Consider the following 12,899-nt stretch of genomic DNA (forward strand, 5'->3'; position numbering starts at 1 on the left):
GAAGTTGTCAAGCCCGCCACTCGTATGCACAGGCAAGGACATCTATGCCCTCGGAGATTAAGTGGAGAGGATGAAACATCGTAATAAATATAGTTGTCCACTATTACCAATCCAACGCTGAATCTGTAGCGCTTACGTGTGATGGAACGCATATATTTTGTATTTCTTGAGCAAAAATGCTCCTCCTTTAAAGCCCACCTCGTATTCAGTGTCCGCTCAGCCGATCTGCTAGGTTTTCGGTAGTATGCTACGAATTATATGCACGCGTTCATGCGATTACATAGCCGATGGGTCGACACAGTGATAAGGCAGCAGCGTTATGAATTGTTCATACAGCTTACTGGTGGCATTTACTGTCGATGCCCGCGTAGCCACAGACATGGACGTTATGTTGCCTGCCCCTAGTTTATCTTCCTTTGCAATACGGCTGAGAAAAACAGAACAGCCGCGTTACATTGCTTTATCCACGGCACGCTTGGAAACACAAGGCAGACTGCGTTTTTGTTTCCCAGCGAGTCATTATCATGCTCTAAAGCAATTTTCTCGACGACTCCCACGTTCCCTGTCACAATTGCGCATTTGTTATTCACAACGCATGTTACTTTCCTAGTTTACCTATACTTGCACATGACCTTGAGCCTGTGGGGAGCGGAGAGCACAATTTGTATGTGCAACTTCTACCCGCTGCCTTGTTAGCATGCAATCAGCGGCATGCAGTCAGCTCAGAGCGCCAGGAGACTTGACACAGCAACGCAAGCAAGCCGAATACGAGTTCCTGCGTGAAAGCGGGAGTATCTCGGCATGTACTTATACGACAAGGACACTTCTTTTCTTGCTGTCATATACTTTCTTCCCTGTTATAAAGTAAAATGAAATCACACAGCATGAGATAGGAAGGGTGCAGCACGTGTGCCGTTCTTTTTCAAGAATTAATGTTCAATGAAGCAAGAGAGGCGAAAGAAAAAGCCAGACACCAAGGGGTCCGACACGTGCTTAACCGCGGAAGGTTAGATCGCGCGCTTCCAACTGACGTTATTACGAACTGCTTGCGCTGTATACGTAGAGCAGTAATATTCGCATTCAGAGCCTTGACTTACTCCCAAATAATATGTGTAAGAACTATGCCAAGATGCGTCTATTTCGTTATTAAAAGAAAACAAGAAATAGAAAAGAAAGAAAGGAAGGAAGAAAGAAAGAAAGAAAGAAAGAATGAAAGAAAGAAGAAAAGAAAGAAAGAAAGACAAGAAAACGGCGACGCCGTACTACTTGCGTAGCGTACAAACAAAATCGCTCAATCTGACAAGAGGACGCAACGTCGTATCGATTTCAATTAGGCCGCGTGCTCTGGGCGCTCGACAGACGGCATTAGACAACGACGCGCGAGCAATGCAATGTATATTTAGCTTTATTCCATTAAGGATTTGGTAGTTCCTGCTTCGGTAATAAAGAGCACGACGATCGGCCAAAAGGCGAAATAGAGCTGCACTGGCGATACGGCAGCGATATGACACCATGTATATAGGAAGTGACGAACAATGGCGCATAGGAAGACATGCACGCAGCCCCAATCGCCATATCCGCAAGTGCGCCGCTAAGCTAGCAGTAATCGAGGAAGTTGATTAGCGGCACGTGGTTGAGAGCCAGAGGACGCTCGTCCAGCGAGGAGCAGGATGATCAATTCTGCAAAGCGGGACACCGGTCTCTTTAGACGACACGGCGCCGGACATTATAGAATAAAAAAAATTAAATGAAAACAACGGAAGGAAGCCAGAGCAGCTTGACCGAACGTGTAGCAGGCGTCTATAATTATACAAATGCACTGGTCTTTATACCAACGCAGCGAGCCTGCCTTTGTTGCAGACGCACGAAAGTGAGAAAGATGCCCGCTTCCTCATTGTAATCAAGCACCTTAAGCACCGCAGCGACCAGCCATGAAGCGTACACGTAAAAATAATAGCATAGCCGCACACACTGTCAGGATTACGCGAGAAAGCTCAACCCCTCAGTCAAATATGCAAACTGTCCCTGCTCGCTGCTTAGCGTGGAACTCCTATACATGAAATCGCCTCTTCGGAGTCATGAGCCTTCATTATAAGGGCGCCGACCTCTACAACTTTCCGTGTCAAGGAATTTCCTACCTTTAATAGCATTTCGTTAAAACAGAAGTCACGAAAACACTTCTATCAGACGACAAGTGATGGGCAGTCGTTAACTAAGCTGGCAAAAAATTCGACTACGATGCCTGACATTATTACTACATGCATCCACGGAAATATAGTACTGACAAGTAACCAACCACGCGGCAGTTTGCGAATGCCGCATTTCGTATGTTCTCCCCCGATCTCTGATTTTCCACCGCTTCCCCCAAATAATGAGCGCTGATTGTTATTAAATGCCACTGGTTGCAACATACACACACACACACACACACACACACACACACACACACACACACACACACACACACACACACGCACACGCACACGCACACGCACACACACACACACACACGCACGCACGCACGCACACACACACGCACACGCACACACGCACACACACACACACACACACACACACACACACACACACACACACACACACACACACACACACACACACACACACACACACACGCGCACGCACGCACGCACACACGCACGCACAAACTTGCCAGGAGAGGCCTGTATAATCGTTGCATAACAACTCACGCATGGCGAGGCGGTGAGAAGGAAACCGGCCACCGGCGGTACGAAATGAGACCCGGCCCAGTTATGGTGCTGCCCTTCCTTTAAGAAGGATCGCTACAGCCCGCCGTGTGCATGCTCGATCGCGCTAACCAGTTGAAAGCGCAACAACATCACGAACGGCGTAGTTCGATCTCGCCTGCAGACACCGTGCGAAAGGGTGCGCGCCGTAATGGTGAACTATGCCTGTCTGGCGCAGAGAGAAATTTCCTTTCTTGCCTCGAGCAACGAACATGCTAAAGCGATCAGTCTCTTTAGCCGCTGGCTTGTCCAACAACAGTCGAATGTGGAATCGACCTCGTTTATCTTGAGGCCCCTTGGCGTTTGCGCGGTGCGATGAGTTTTATTGGGAATACACAGTGGAGATCAGAGAGCGCACGTGTCAGAGCACGGCATTGAAAACGTTTTGTTACCTATCGATCACACCGGTCGGTCGGTTCCTTTCTTTTTCGGGCCCCGACCAAGGACTCGCGCTCCAGTACGCCCCACTTTATCATGCGAAAGGAAGGCCGCGTTTCATTTCAAGCGACCCTCTGAGTATGGTGGGAATGATTTAAACTTGTTTGGATTCAGACCATAGAATGGGCTTCAGCAGTTTGAAATAGATCGCATAAACGCGTTCTGCCTAAACATCAATTACCTTCAGCTGGTTAAATGTGGCCACAGAAAAAGAAAAGGGTGAAGGGGGGGGGGGGGGAAGAGGAAAATCATCCTAAGATGCTTTCTCCTTCTTGAACAGCAGGCGCAAAGGTCATGTAGTAAAATGGATCGAGGGAATCATCTTGATGTACTAGTTCTTAATACGCAAATGCTCACGCAGAAACCTTCACATTACTGTTTTCCTTCTATGTCAGACTGGCTGTTACACATGACGCAAGTATAAATGTGCACCTGTAACTTCGTCGGAGACGTAAGGGCGATGCTAATACAGAGGGGACATAAGACCATTAAAGCCACATGGAACTCGATACTCCCGGTCAAAACGTTTCACGCATACAGCAGATCATTCTCTAGTGTCATATGCGAGAGAGAGATTGAGAGAGCCAGAAAAGTCGCCTTATGTCATTTAAAAACACGTGTCAGGCACGGCTACAAATTTCAAAAGTCCGGTAATTTTGGACGTCGACAACTGGCATCGCCTTTCGGTAGGTAGCGCCGAGCAGATTCGTCACCCGACGCGCATCATTTGCAATAATCGAGGGATTTTAATGACGGTTAACTAGCAGCCACTGTAATAGTGGAGGGGGAGAAAGGGCAGTGTCTTCCAACAGTCAGGAGTTGGCTTCAGTTTGATCCTTCTGCTGTGTTTGAAAATTAATATTGTGATCGCTACAAAGCGGTGGAATCATTGCTCCAGGAACAACCCTCGGTCCCGGAAATTCTTGTAGTTAACAAACACAAGAATTTCATCGCATCCACAACGTCTTTAAAACCGGTAATCCGGGGACTACAAATGTTTATGAAGCACAAAACGCAGCCATAATATTACGAAAGCCCTGACACTGAGTTTCTGAATCACGATGAAACACAGTGAAAAAAACAAAAACAAAGAAGGCGTGTGCACCCTAAGTCACGCGCTCTACCTCATGACACTGAATGGACGTGGCCCCATTTCCCTAATACTAGTACATTATGTTATTTGTATCAGTATTTCGCATTAGGCGTTCCATTTTAAGAGAGAGTCCAGTTCCTGAAATATTAGTAAGGTCTTGCAGATAGTCTAAGTCGATTTCATGATGTCAAAAAGCTCTTAACATCCAATTTCCCTGCTCAGCATAATTCAATGTCTTGCTTTAAAATGACGAAAATATTTATAATCAGAGCCGGGCTTCGAACGAAAACGGAAGGTACTGCCTTACGGTATGTGCTCTCAAAGTAAGTGAACTGCTGCCGTCGTGCCAATTGCTCTGACGATATAACCCAACGAGCTACAAAGCCGCACGACACTACTTGTCGACGCATGGCGTCAGGGTCGATGTCCGTAATTTTTGGGCACGGACGCCTTTGTTTAGTTTCATGCAAAAAATCATGCATTGCACTTCGAATCAGCGTGCATGCTGCATGCGGTTCAGATACCAAGTCGTGCGTTCCTTATAATTTGAATGATACTAATTAAGATGAAAGAAGACACAAGGGGGGCAGGAAAGAGAAGAGGTAGACCGGAAAACGTGTCTGGTTGGCTACCTTACGCAGGGGCAAGAAAAAAGGGCAAAAAGTTATGAGAATGGTAATATTTCTACACTAATAGAAAGCAAGACAGAAAACGGGAAACTATTAGAGAAATAATACAGGTTAAGCGCGCTGCAACGACCAAAGAATCACATATCACAATAAGAGATCAGTATCGCGGAATCCGAATTCGTTAAGAAAACAAAACAACGAAGTTGATGAAGACAATTTTTCATCTCGTGATCACACGAGTACGTTGCTTCACAAAGAATTGGATGCAAGTGAGTCGGTGATGATTCGAACCGACCTCGACGTCGTTAGCTAAGTGACAATCGAATGTGACAATGTGATTGGTGTCCAATATTTGAAGGACGTAGCCGAACTTAATCCCCAGAATCAATTTTGAGCCATATGATTGCTGTACTATCGGGCTTATGTCCGTGTCCGCAAATGCCTCGCAACTCGAAACTGGAGACCGGCTGAGGCGGCACGTTTTGTGGCGAGATTAGGAATACGCAAGTTATTTTCTGTGAAAGCTAGGCGAACAGCTGTATCGCTGAAGGTATGCAGCAATAGAAGTGACGAAATCGTATTCAGTGGCGTCGGGACAGGGACACTGCATTGCACACGATGGCGCCTTTGTGGCTGGTGGAGCTGACAACATTGGATACACTTTGCCAGAGTTTAGATGTCAATCCACGCGAAGCAAACACCCCACGAGGCGGCCCAATGTCTATAGGGTTTTGCTACTGAGCACGAGGTCGTGGGCTCGACTCCCGGCCGCGCAGGCCACATGTTTATGGAGGCGCAATGCATGCGGAAACGTTCGTGTACCGTGCTGTCGGGTGCACATAAAAAAACAAAACAAAGCAGCTGGTGTAAATCAATTCGCAGACCTCTACTACGGCGCTTCTCATAGCCCGTGCGTTGCTTCGGAAAGTCAAACTACTTAATTTTCGCAGGGGGCGGAAAATAGCAAAAAGCCGACGCGCACTCACGATTTAATGCCTATTCTCTCATCCAATTTGGAGAAAAGAAAAGAAGAACGGTTTGAGTGACAAAAGAAAGTGGGCGATTCAGTGATAGTGCCAGAAAACGAAACCTCATAAATTAGCTTTGTTTCCCCCACTCCTCCTTAGTTGATGTTAATTAACACGAATACACTGCAAAGTTAGAGACGCTGTATTGTCCCTGGGCGCCGCTACTCGTGCGTATATCGTTTAAGCTCACGCGTTGGCGATGACGTCACACCGGCAAGCTCCGCTTGACTTATGAGGCTCGACGTAAGGAAGACACTGACAAAGCGTGCCCAATTTACCGTAAATCAATCATCAGCCGACACGGCAACGCGCATGGCAAAAAAAAAAAAAAAAAAGTTCACTGACCTCTGTTTTCACAAGCCGGAGCAGATGGGCGACGGGCAGCAAGAAGTGGCTCTTGAAGCGGTGAACATCGCCGAAATATTTGCAGGAGCAAACTTCGGACGCTTGACGAAGAATAACGGAACGGACTGAGACGAAGGGCTCGTACAGGGAAGACAGCACTTCTGTCGTCACCCGGCCGACATCCTGGGCGCGCTGCAGAAACAAGAGAAGGGAGTGTCATGGGTCATGATACTTAACAGTGAATCTATAAAATCAATCAATCAATCAATCAATCAATCAATCAATCAATCAATCAATCAATCAATCAATCAATCAATCAATCAATCAATCAATCAATCAATCAATCAATGTACCTTTTTAGACACCGAGAAGCAATCACAACAATTAATCATTGATGTGCAAAATGTGAAAGAAAACATCCACACCATTGCAATAAATAAATAAATAAATAAATAAATAAATAAATAAATAAATAAATAAAACGCTTATTCATAGTGCCCAGAACCAGCTGTAAAGCGTTTGCACCAGGCACGTATGCAGGATTTTTTTTCGGGGTGGGGGGGGGGGGGGGGGCAACCCAAGGTAACTTTCCTATGCAAATGGGGGGGGGGGGAGAGTACTTTTACTAGAATAAACGTGAATATTCCCCACCATTCGCCATGAGGACGCGTAAACCCGCAAAATATATTTGAAATAACGTGCATCGCACACATACGCCATTGAGATACATCTCTTCTTACTCGGCAAAGAAAGAACCACATCAAATGGACTCGGCATGAAAGATGCGCAGGAAGAACCTTGCCAAGAACAAGTTAACAAGCGAAAGTGCGAAATCAAGATTTCTAGTAGCATTCTTTGAATTAGCTCTGGAATAATTATAGAGAAATGTATATTTTCGGAACAATCACAGTTTTTTTTTGGATCCCTTGTTTACTGCTCTACCAAGTGCCAAAACCGACTCGTGTTGTTATTTGGGAAGTTCCGTAACAAGGTGTGGTCACCAGTCCCGTACAACCGCGTAGAGCTCAGGACGCTGCTGTTCTAGACGTACTGCCCCCACCGCGGAAGGTTAGAACCCCCCCCCCCCCGCATTAGCCCCGCAGGGAAGGGGCTACGTCAGGCGGCTCGATTGGTAACTGTAGAAGCGTCATTCAAAACACACGGAATTATTCTCCACTTCCGGCAGCGTTTTCTTTACTTCCTTTTTAAGTAAAAAGATGTTGATCTGTAATTATTTTCACAAACAACTTTCGCTTTTCCTCCCTGTTTGGCTGTTGCCTTGGGTTTCTCCTTTTGTAGGTCGCTAACTTCTCATCTTGCTACACTTGCTTGCAGTTGCCAATTTTACAGGAATAGTGCTGTACAACTAGGGGAAAAACCAGACGAGCTAACGAGTGACAGTCATATTGCTTGTGGGTTGAACGGTCATAGCAGGGTCTGATGATGGACGCTGTTTCGCAGTATTTTATTTTCCATCTTATCTAACCCATATCGCGGGTATATGGTTCCCAATATCTGCCAGCGTCGCGGCGAGCCGTCACTCGAGGAATAATGAAGCAAAAGGAAAATTTAAACGCAACTGGCGTTTTCTCGGGCCACAACACGTTCCACGAGCATACAGACCAGCTGACTATGAACCTAACCCCTTTCGTGGTCCCTGGATCAGTCTAAACAAAGAAGGTTGAACTAACGAAGCAACAGCGATGCGTGTGGCCGTTGAATACATCGCGACATAAAAATTGTGTTGGGCATTATAAATAAAATAAAATATTATAATTAAAACAATGAAGTAAGCCCTGCCTGCTGCAATAGATGATGACAATTGAATTAATCTTGAGTTAATCGCGCGGGCACCGAATTAATGAGAAAACCGGCCTCCACACCCCAGGAGATGCTGATAACTACCGCCATCCAAAAGGAGTGAAAAAATTGATAACGCGTGGGCGGATAAGGGGGGGGGGGGGGTTATGCCGCTTAATATCGGGGGGGGGCAGGCCCCCCCGCCCCCCCCCCCCCTGGGTACGTGCCTGGTTTGCACTGTGCCCCTCAAAACTAATACACAAAACAATGTATCGAAAAAAAAATTAAATTATGGAGTTTTACGTGCCAAAACCACTTTCTGATTATGAGGCACGCCGTAGTGGAGGACTCCGGAAATTTCGACCACCTGGGGTTCTTTAACGTGCTCCTAAATCTAAGTACACGGGTGTTTTTGCCCCCATCGAAATACGGCCGCCGTGGCCGGGATTCGATCCCGCGACCTCGTGCTCAGCAGTCTAACACCATAGCCACTGAGCAACCACGGCGGGTAATGTATGGAAATGGTAAATGCGGTCGACAATACAATATGAGGTAGGAGAACAAACAGACGGACTGTAACTTCTGCAGCAATAACAATAATAATAATAATAATAATAATAATAATAATAATAATAATAATAATAATAATAATAATAATAATAATAATAATAATAATAATAATAATAATAATAATAGCAGTAATAAAGACCTACACTGCAGAAAATAAATGTGAAAAACAAATAAAAGTTATGTTTTTCTTTTATTGGAAGAAAAAAAAATACTATTTCAAAAGATGTCTTTTTCTGATAATAGTCAAAGACAGAATATTTTTTTTTTGAGAACTGATCCGTATACGCTAAAGTGAAAAATTTGTGATCAGTACTGTGAGCGAAATGAGATATACAACATCGGGAAAAGGCCCCAAGACGTTAGTTCCGAAGGCTATCAGTAAGCGCAACCTCTACTCTGCTATTATAAGTCAGGGGAATGTGTGCATGTACAGCGGTTGCTTTAAATTCATAACCTCCTTAATTAAAAAATAAATAGCCCCAGTTGTTTTAAGCATTACATGCGTGTTTGGATGGCCCACACGGAGGAAGGCCTTGGTTGTTTTTGGCTTCAAGTTGGGCGGTTCAATCGGTTGCATTTGAGCGCTTTGCAAAGCCGTACATATACATGTATATACGAGAAGTTACCTAGAATCTACGAAAAGGAATAATTGGGGCATTCCAATAACCTTATATCTTTAGGCGCTCGAAGCTGTTCAAGCTGATGTATAGAGACATTTTCTGTGACTTCAACAAGTTTCAGATAGTTGATCAAATCTTTCTCTTGTTGCTTCCATTTTGGAATATATGTCCACATGAACATCGATTCGTGCCATTCCAGATAGATGTTTGAACTATCTGTTTGTCAAGTGTAACTGTGGGACTCTTCGTGTTCGGGCAAAATATTCAATTTTTTGCAGACAGGGAAGATTTGGCTCTGTAAGTGAACGTCCATGCCCATATTTTGATGCTTTCCAATATTTCTACACGTTCGAAACTTTTACGGCTACCTAAGCACTTGCACACTCGCAAACTGCTTAAGAGTTCTGAACAAAGCATCAAACGCTGCTGCCACCAACGCTGCTTTTATCGCCCGCGTAGCGGCATCACAGTAATAAGGCAAGGGTAACACATATGCGTTTCTTACCCGCTGAAAAGCTTATGACGAGACGCGCATAGAAGTCAGCAATCATTCCGAATTGAACGACTAAGCCAAACTTATTTTTATATTCTCTAATACCAGCCGTTTCAAACGAAAAGCTTAACTGATACCATAGTGTAAGAAGAACGCCTTCACGTTTAATTCTAGCATGCAAATCTCTTGTCTTGTATTTCACGTGCCTGGTTGCCCCATGTGTCTTCCTATCTGTCTGTTCATTATCCAAACCGAGTTTAAAATGCTGCGTTTATTCACGTTGCTATAATTACGGCAGCCATCAGGGCAATTGGATATACATTATGTTACGGCTAACAACGCGTAGCCTCCTTTATATAACCGCGCGTGGCTGTGTTAACTTTATGTTTATGCAATATCATCAAAGCAAAAGCGATTTCAAAAGAGCACCAACGAGTGACTTCGAGGTAACGGAACAGAAAGCTAATTTTAATGGAAGCGAACGTGCGCGTTCATCTTGTAAACAATCCTACTTACTACATTGAGCTAGCAGAATTTCGATGTCACTGTTTCCTCTCTGGCTTCGAGCTGCGCATAAAGTTACCATACAAACAATATAATAATATATCGACAAGTCATAGCAACGACTCCTAAATAGAAGTCGTTGAAAAAGCTAAGCGGAGGAACAGCTGCCGCATTAAACGGGGGCCCTCTGCTTCGGAAGCGTTAACAACTTTTGGTTCAACATAAACTGTTCTGAGAATATAAGCTCACTTGACGCGCACGAACTGAAAAAAGCGATGTTCGGCTTCAGAAAGTTTGTCAGAGCCGCAGACCTTTCTGCAGTGCGCTCTATAGCTTCTCCGTGCAGTTAACAGGGCGACCCCTGGCTACCGACCACAGAGAGGTTCAGTAAAACCTGAAGTCATCGCGAACTAATGGGCCCTTTAAGTGCGAAGTCAACTTTCCGCAAGGCCTATATTTAAATGTCCATCAGAGTACTGCGCCTAAAACGCTGCCCGCCATGTAAAGCGTGTCTACGTCCAATACCGAGCTGACACGGCATACCGAACAGTTCGTGATGGCTCTCCCACTCTCAACTCAATTTATGTACGCAGAGAAGACTCAACAGTTCTTACACCGCTGGTGGTAAGACCCCCCCCCCCCCCCACACACACACACAGACACGCACACACACGACTCTTTGCACATGGCTTCTAAAAGCACGACCAAGCAAGCCTCAACGCGGCGTAGAGGAACACACATTGCTTTAACTAAAGCGAAACGAGGGAACCACTCTGTCTATTATACAGATATGATTACGAGCATATCGAGTAAGTTCTAAGCGCGCGTAAATACTGTTACCTTCTCGGAAAACTGCCCTCTTTTGCGAGTGCACGATTGCGATGAGGACATATATTGCAACTTTAATTTTAACGCAGAGAAATAAGCGATTATGGTCTTTAACGAGGAAAAAAGTAATGTATACTGGTATAAATTCAACAGGAAAACACTATGCGCATACCGGCCGTGGTTGCCTAATGGTTTTGGAGTTGCCCTGCTAAACACGAGGTCGCGGGATCAAATTCCAGCCACGGCCGCCGCATTTCGATGGGGTCGAAATTCAAGAATACCCGTGTACCATGTATTAGGTGCACGTTAGAGAACCCCACAGTCAAAGTTAATCTGGAGTCACCCACTACACGGCGTGCATCATAACCAGATCGTGGTTTTGGCACGTAAAACCATAAAGTTTCATTAATTATTTAGCTATGCCCATACTCGAGCAGTATAAATAGCTGGGTTTACACCTAAACCAAGGAACTCAGACCTACTCAAACACCCACCGAGAACAGCTGAGAATAAAGGGAAAACAAAACTCGTGAAGCACTTCGAGGCTACAATTAGTTTAATATGAAACGGTACGCAAAATTTGGAAGGAAAAATGGTGCCGGCGCTGACATTTGCAAACGTCGTACTGTGCTTAAAATCAGAGATGTTGTCAAGGTTGGAAGTTAACCAAAGAGTTGTGGACCGGTTGGCATTGAGTACCCGCGTAAAGTCTTAAATGAGGCAGTACAGGATGGCATAGAGCTGGGCCGCTTTTGAAGTCAGAGATGCGGCAAAATTTATTTTGAACAGAGACGCAGGAAACATGGATGATAAGGAATGGGCAGCTAGAGCGCACAGATATATGTACCTCAAAAGTATATCCGTACCTCAAGAACAACAAGTTCATGGAGCTTCACAAGGACGAAAAACGAGAACTCAGGAAACAGAAATTGTCCGGCAACGCTAACGGAGAGACTTGCTTTTTCAGGCTTGAGCTGGCTGCCTGAGGACAAGAGCATGCAGGAGCAAAAATTTGCAACAGGGGACGACCTGTGCCTGCTTCGAAAAAAATATCAAGAAACAACACAGCTTATTGTAATGAAATGCGAATATATACATCCAGCAGGAAGAGGAGCGACAGTCCACTTCCCAGAACCGCTGGAGTTGAAATCTGACACAAGCGCTAACTGGTTAGCGGTAAAGATTAGCAAGAGACGATGGGAGCCTTGGTGTAGAAAATGGGGACGGGGCCGAGATAATGTAGAAATAGGCAGAATGCTAGAATCCAACAGAAATAGTAAAATATAATTACCTCACGAAGGCTAGCTGACTATTTGTCGCCAGCCCCATTCAAAGGAAATGTCATTACCAATCATCATTACCATCATAATGCAAGTGACTACTCGGTACTCGGTGGAATGGAAGAAGAGCTCCGAATGGTGGCCTGTTTCTTAATGTGGGACCAGACTGCGCAGCCTCGCGAAGGATACGAAGATAACAATAAGAAAAGGAAATCATGGCGTCCGAAACTGCGGTAAATGACAAACGAAAAAAAATATTTAGTCAAAATTATTCTTTTCACAGAACTAACAAGCAACTTGGCGACAAAGAAAGATAGCAACAATGGCTGAGCGAAACAGAATCTGATATAAGTCAAAGCATAATAACAAAGGACAAAGAGATCCCAAATACGTAGGCCCGTTTCGTGAATGTTTGAGCTCAATCATCATTTCTCTATTCGACAGCAATACATCATGATCAGCGCACTCCATCTTTTACCATGGTAAATTACAGACAGGCACCCCTT

General features: G+C 44.9%; 2 protein-coding genes across 5 annotated transcripts in view; both read right to left on the bottom strand.

The window, feature by feature from the left end:
* Window positions 1–6,776, bottom strand: part of LOC126543158 (puratrophin-1-like) — a 379,196-nt gene extending 372,420 nt beyond the window's left edge. For 2 of the 4 annotated variants that reach the window (XM_072286216.1, XM_072286212.1), the window contains exon 1: window positions 6,299–6,775. The gene's annotated coding sequence lies outside the window, so the exon portion shown is untranslated. Of the gene's footprint in view, window positions 1–6,298 lie in introns of all 4 variants that reach the window. The other 2 variants (XM_072286218.1, XM_072286219.1) reach the window with 2 other exon arrangements.
* Window positions 5,037–12,899, bottom strand: part of LOC126543253 (uncharacterized) — a 100,628-nt gene continuing 92,765 nt past the window's right edge. Inside the window, exons 3-4 of the mRNA XM_072287620.1 lie at window positions 6,299–6,490; window positions 5,037–5,045 (exon numbers count right to left, since the gene is read on the bottom strand). Coding sequence (XP_072143721.1) covers window positions 5,037–5,045; window positions 6,299–6,490 — 201 coding nt within the window. The remainder of the gene's footprint in view (window positions 5,046–6,298; window positions 6,491–12,899) is intronic.

This window comes from Dermacentor andersoni, chromosome 1 (genome assembly GCF_023375885.2).
Source record: "Dermacentor andersoni chromosome 1, qqDerAnde1_hic_scaffold, whole genome shotgun sequence".
Lineage (NCBI taxonomy): Eukaryota > Metazoa > Arthropoda > Arachnida > Ixodida > Ixodidae > Dermacentor > Dermacentor andersoni.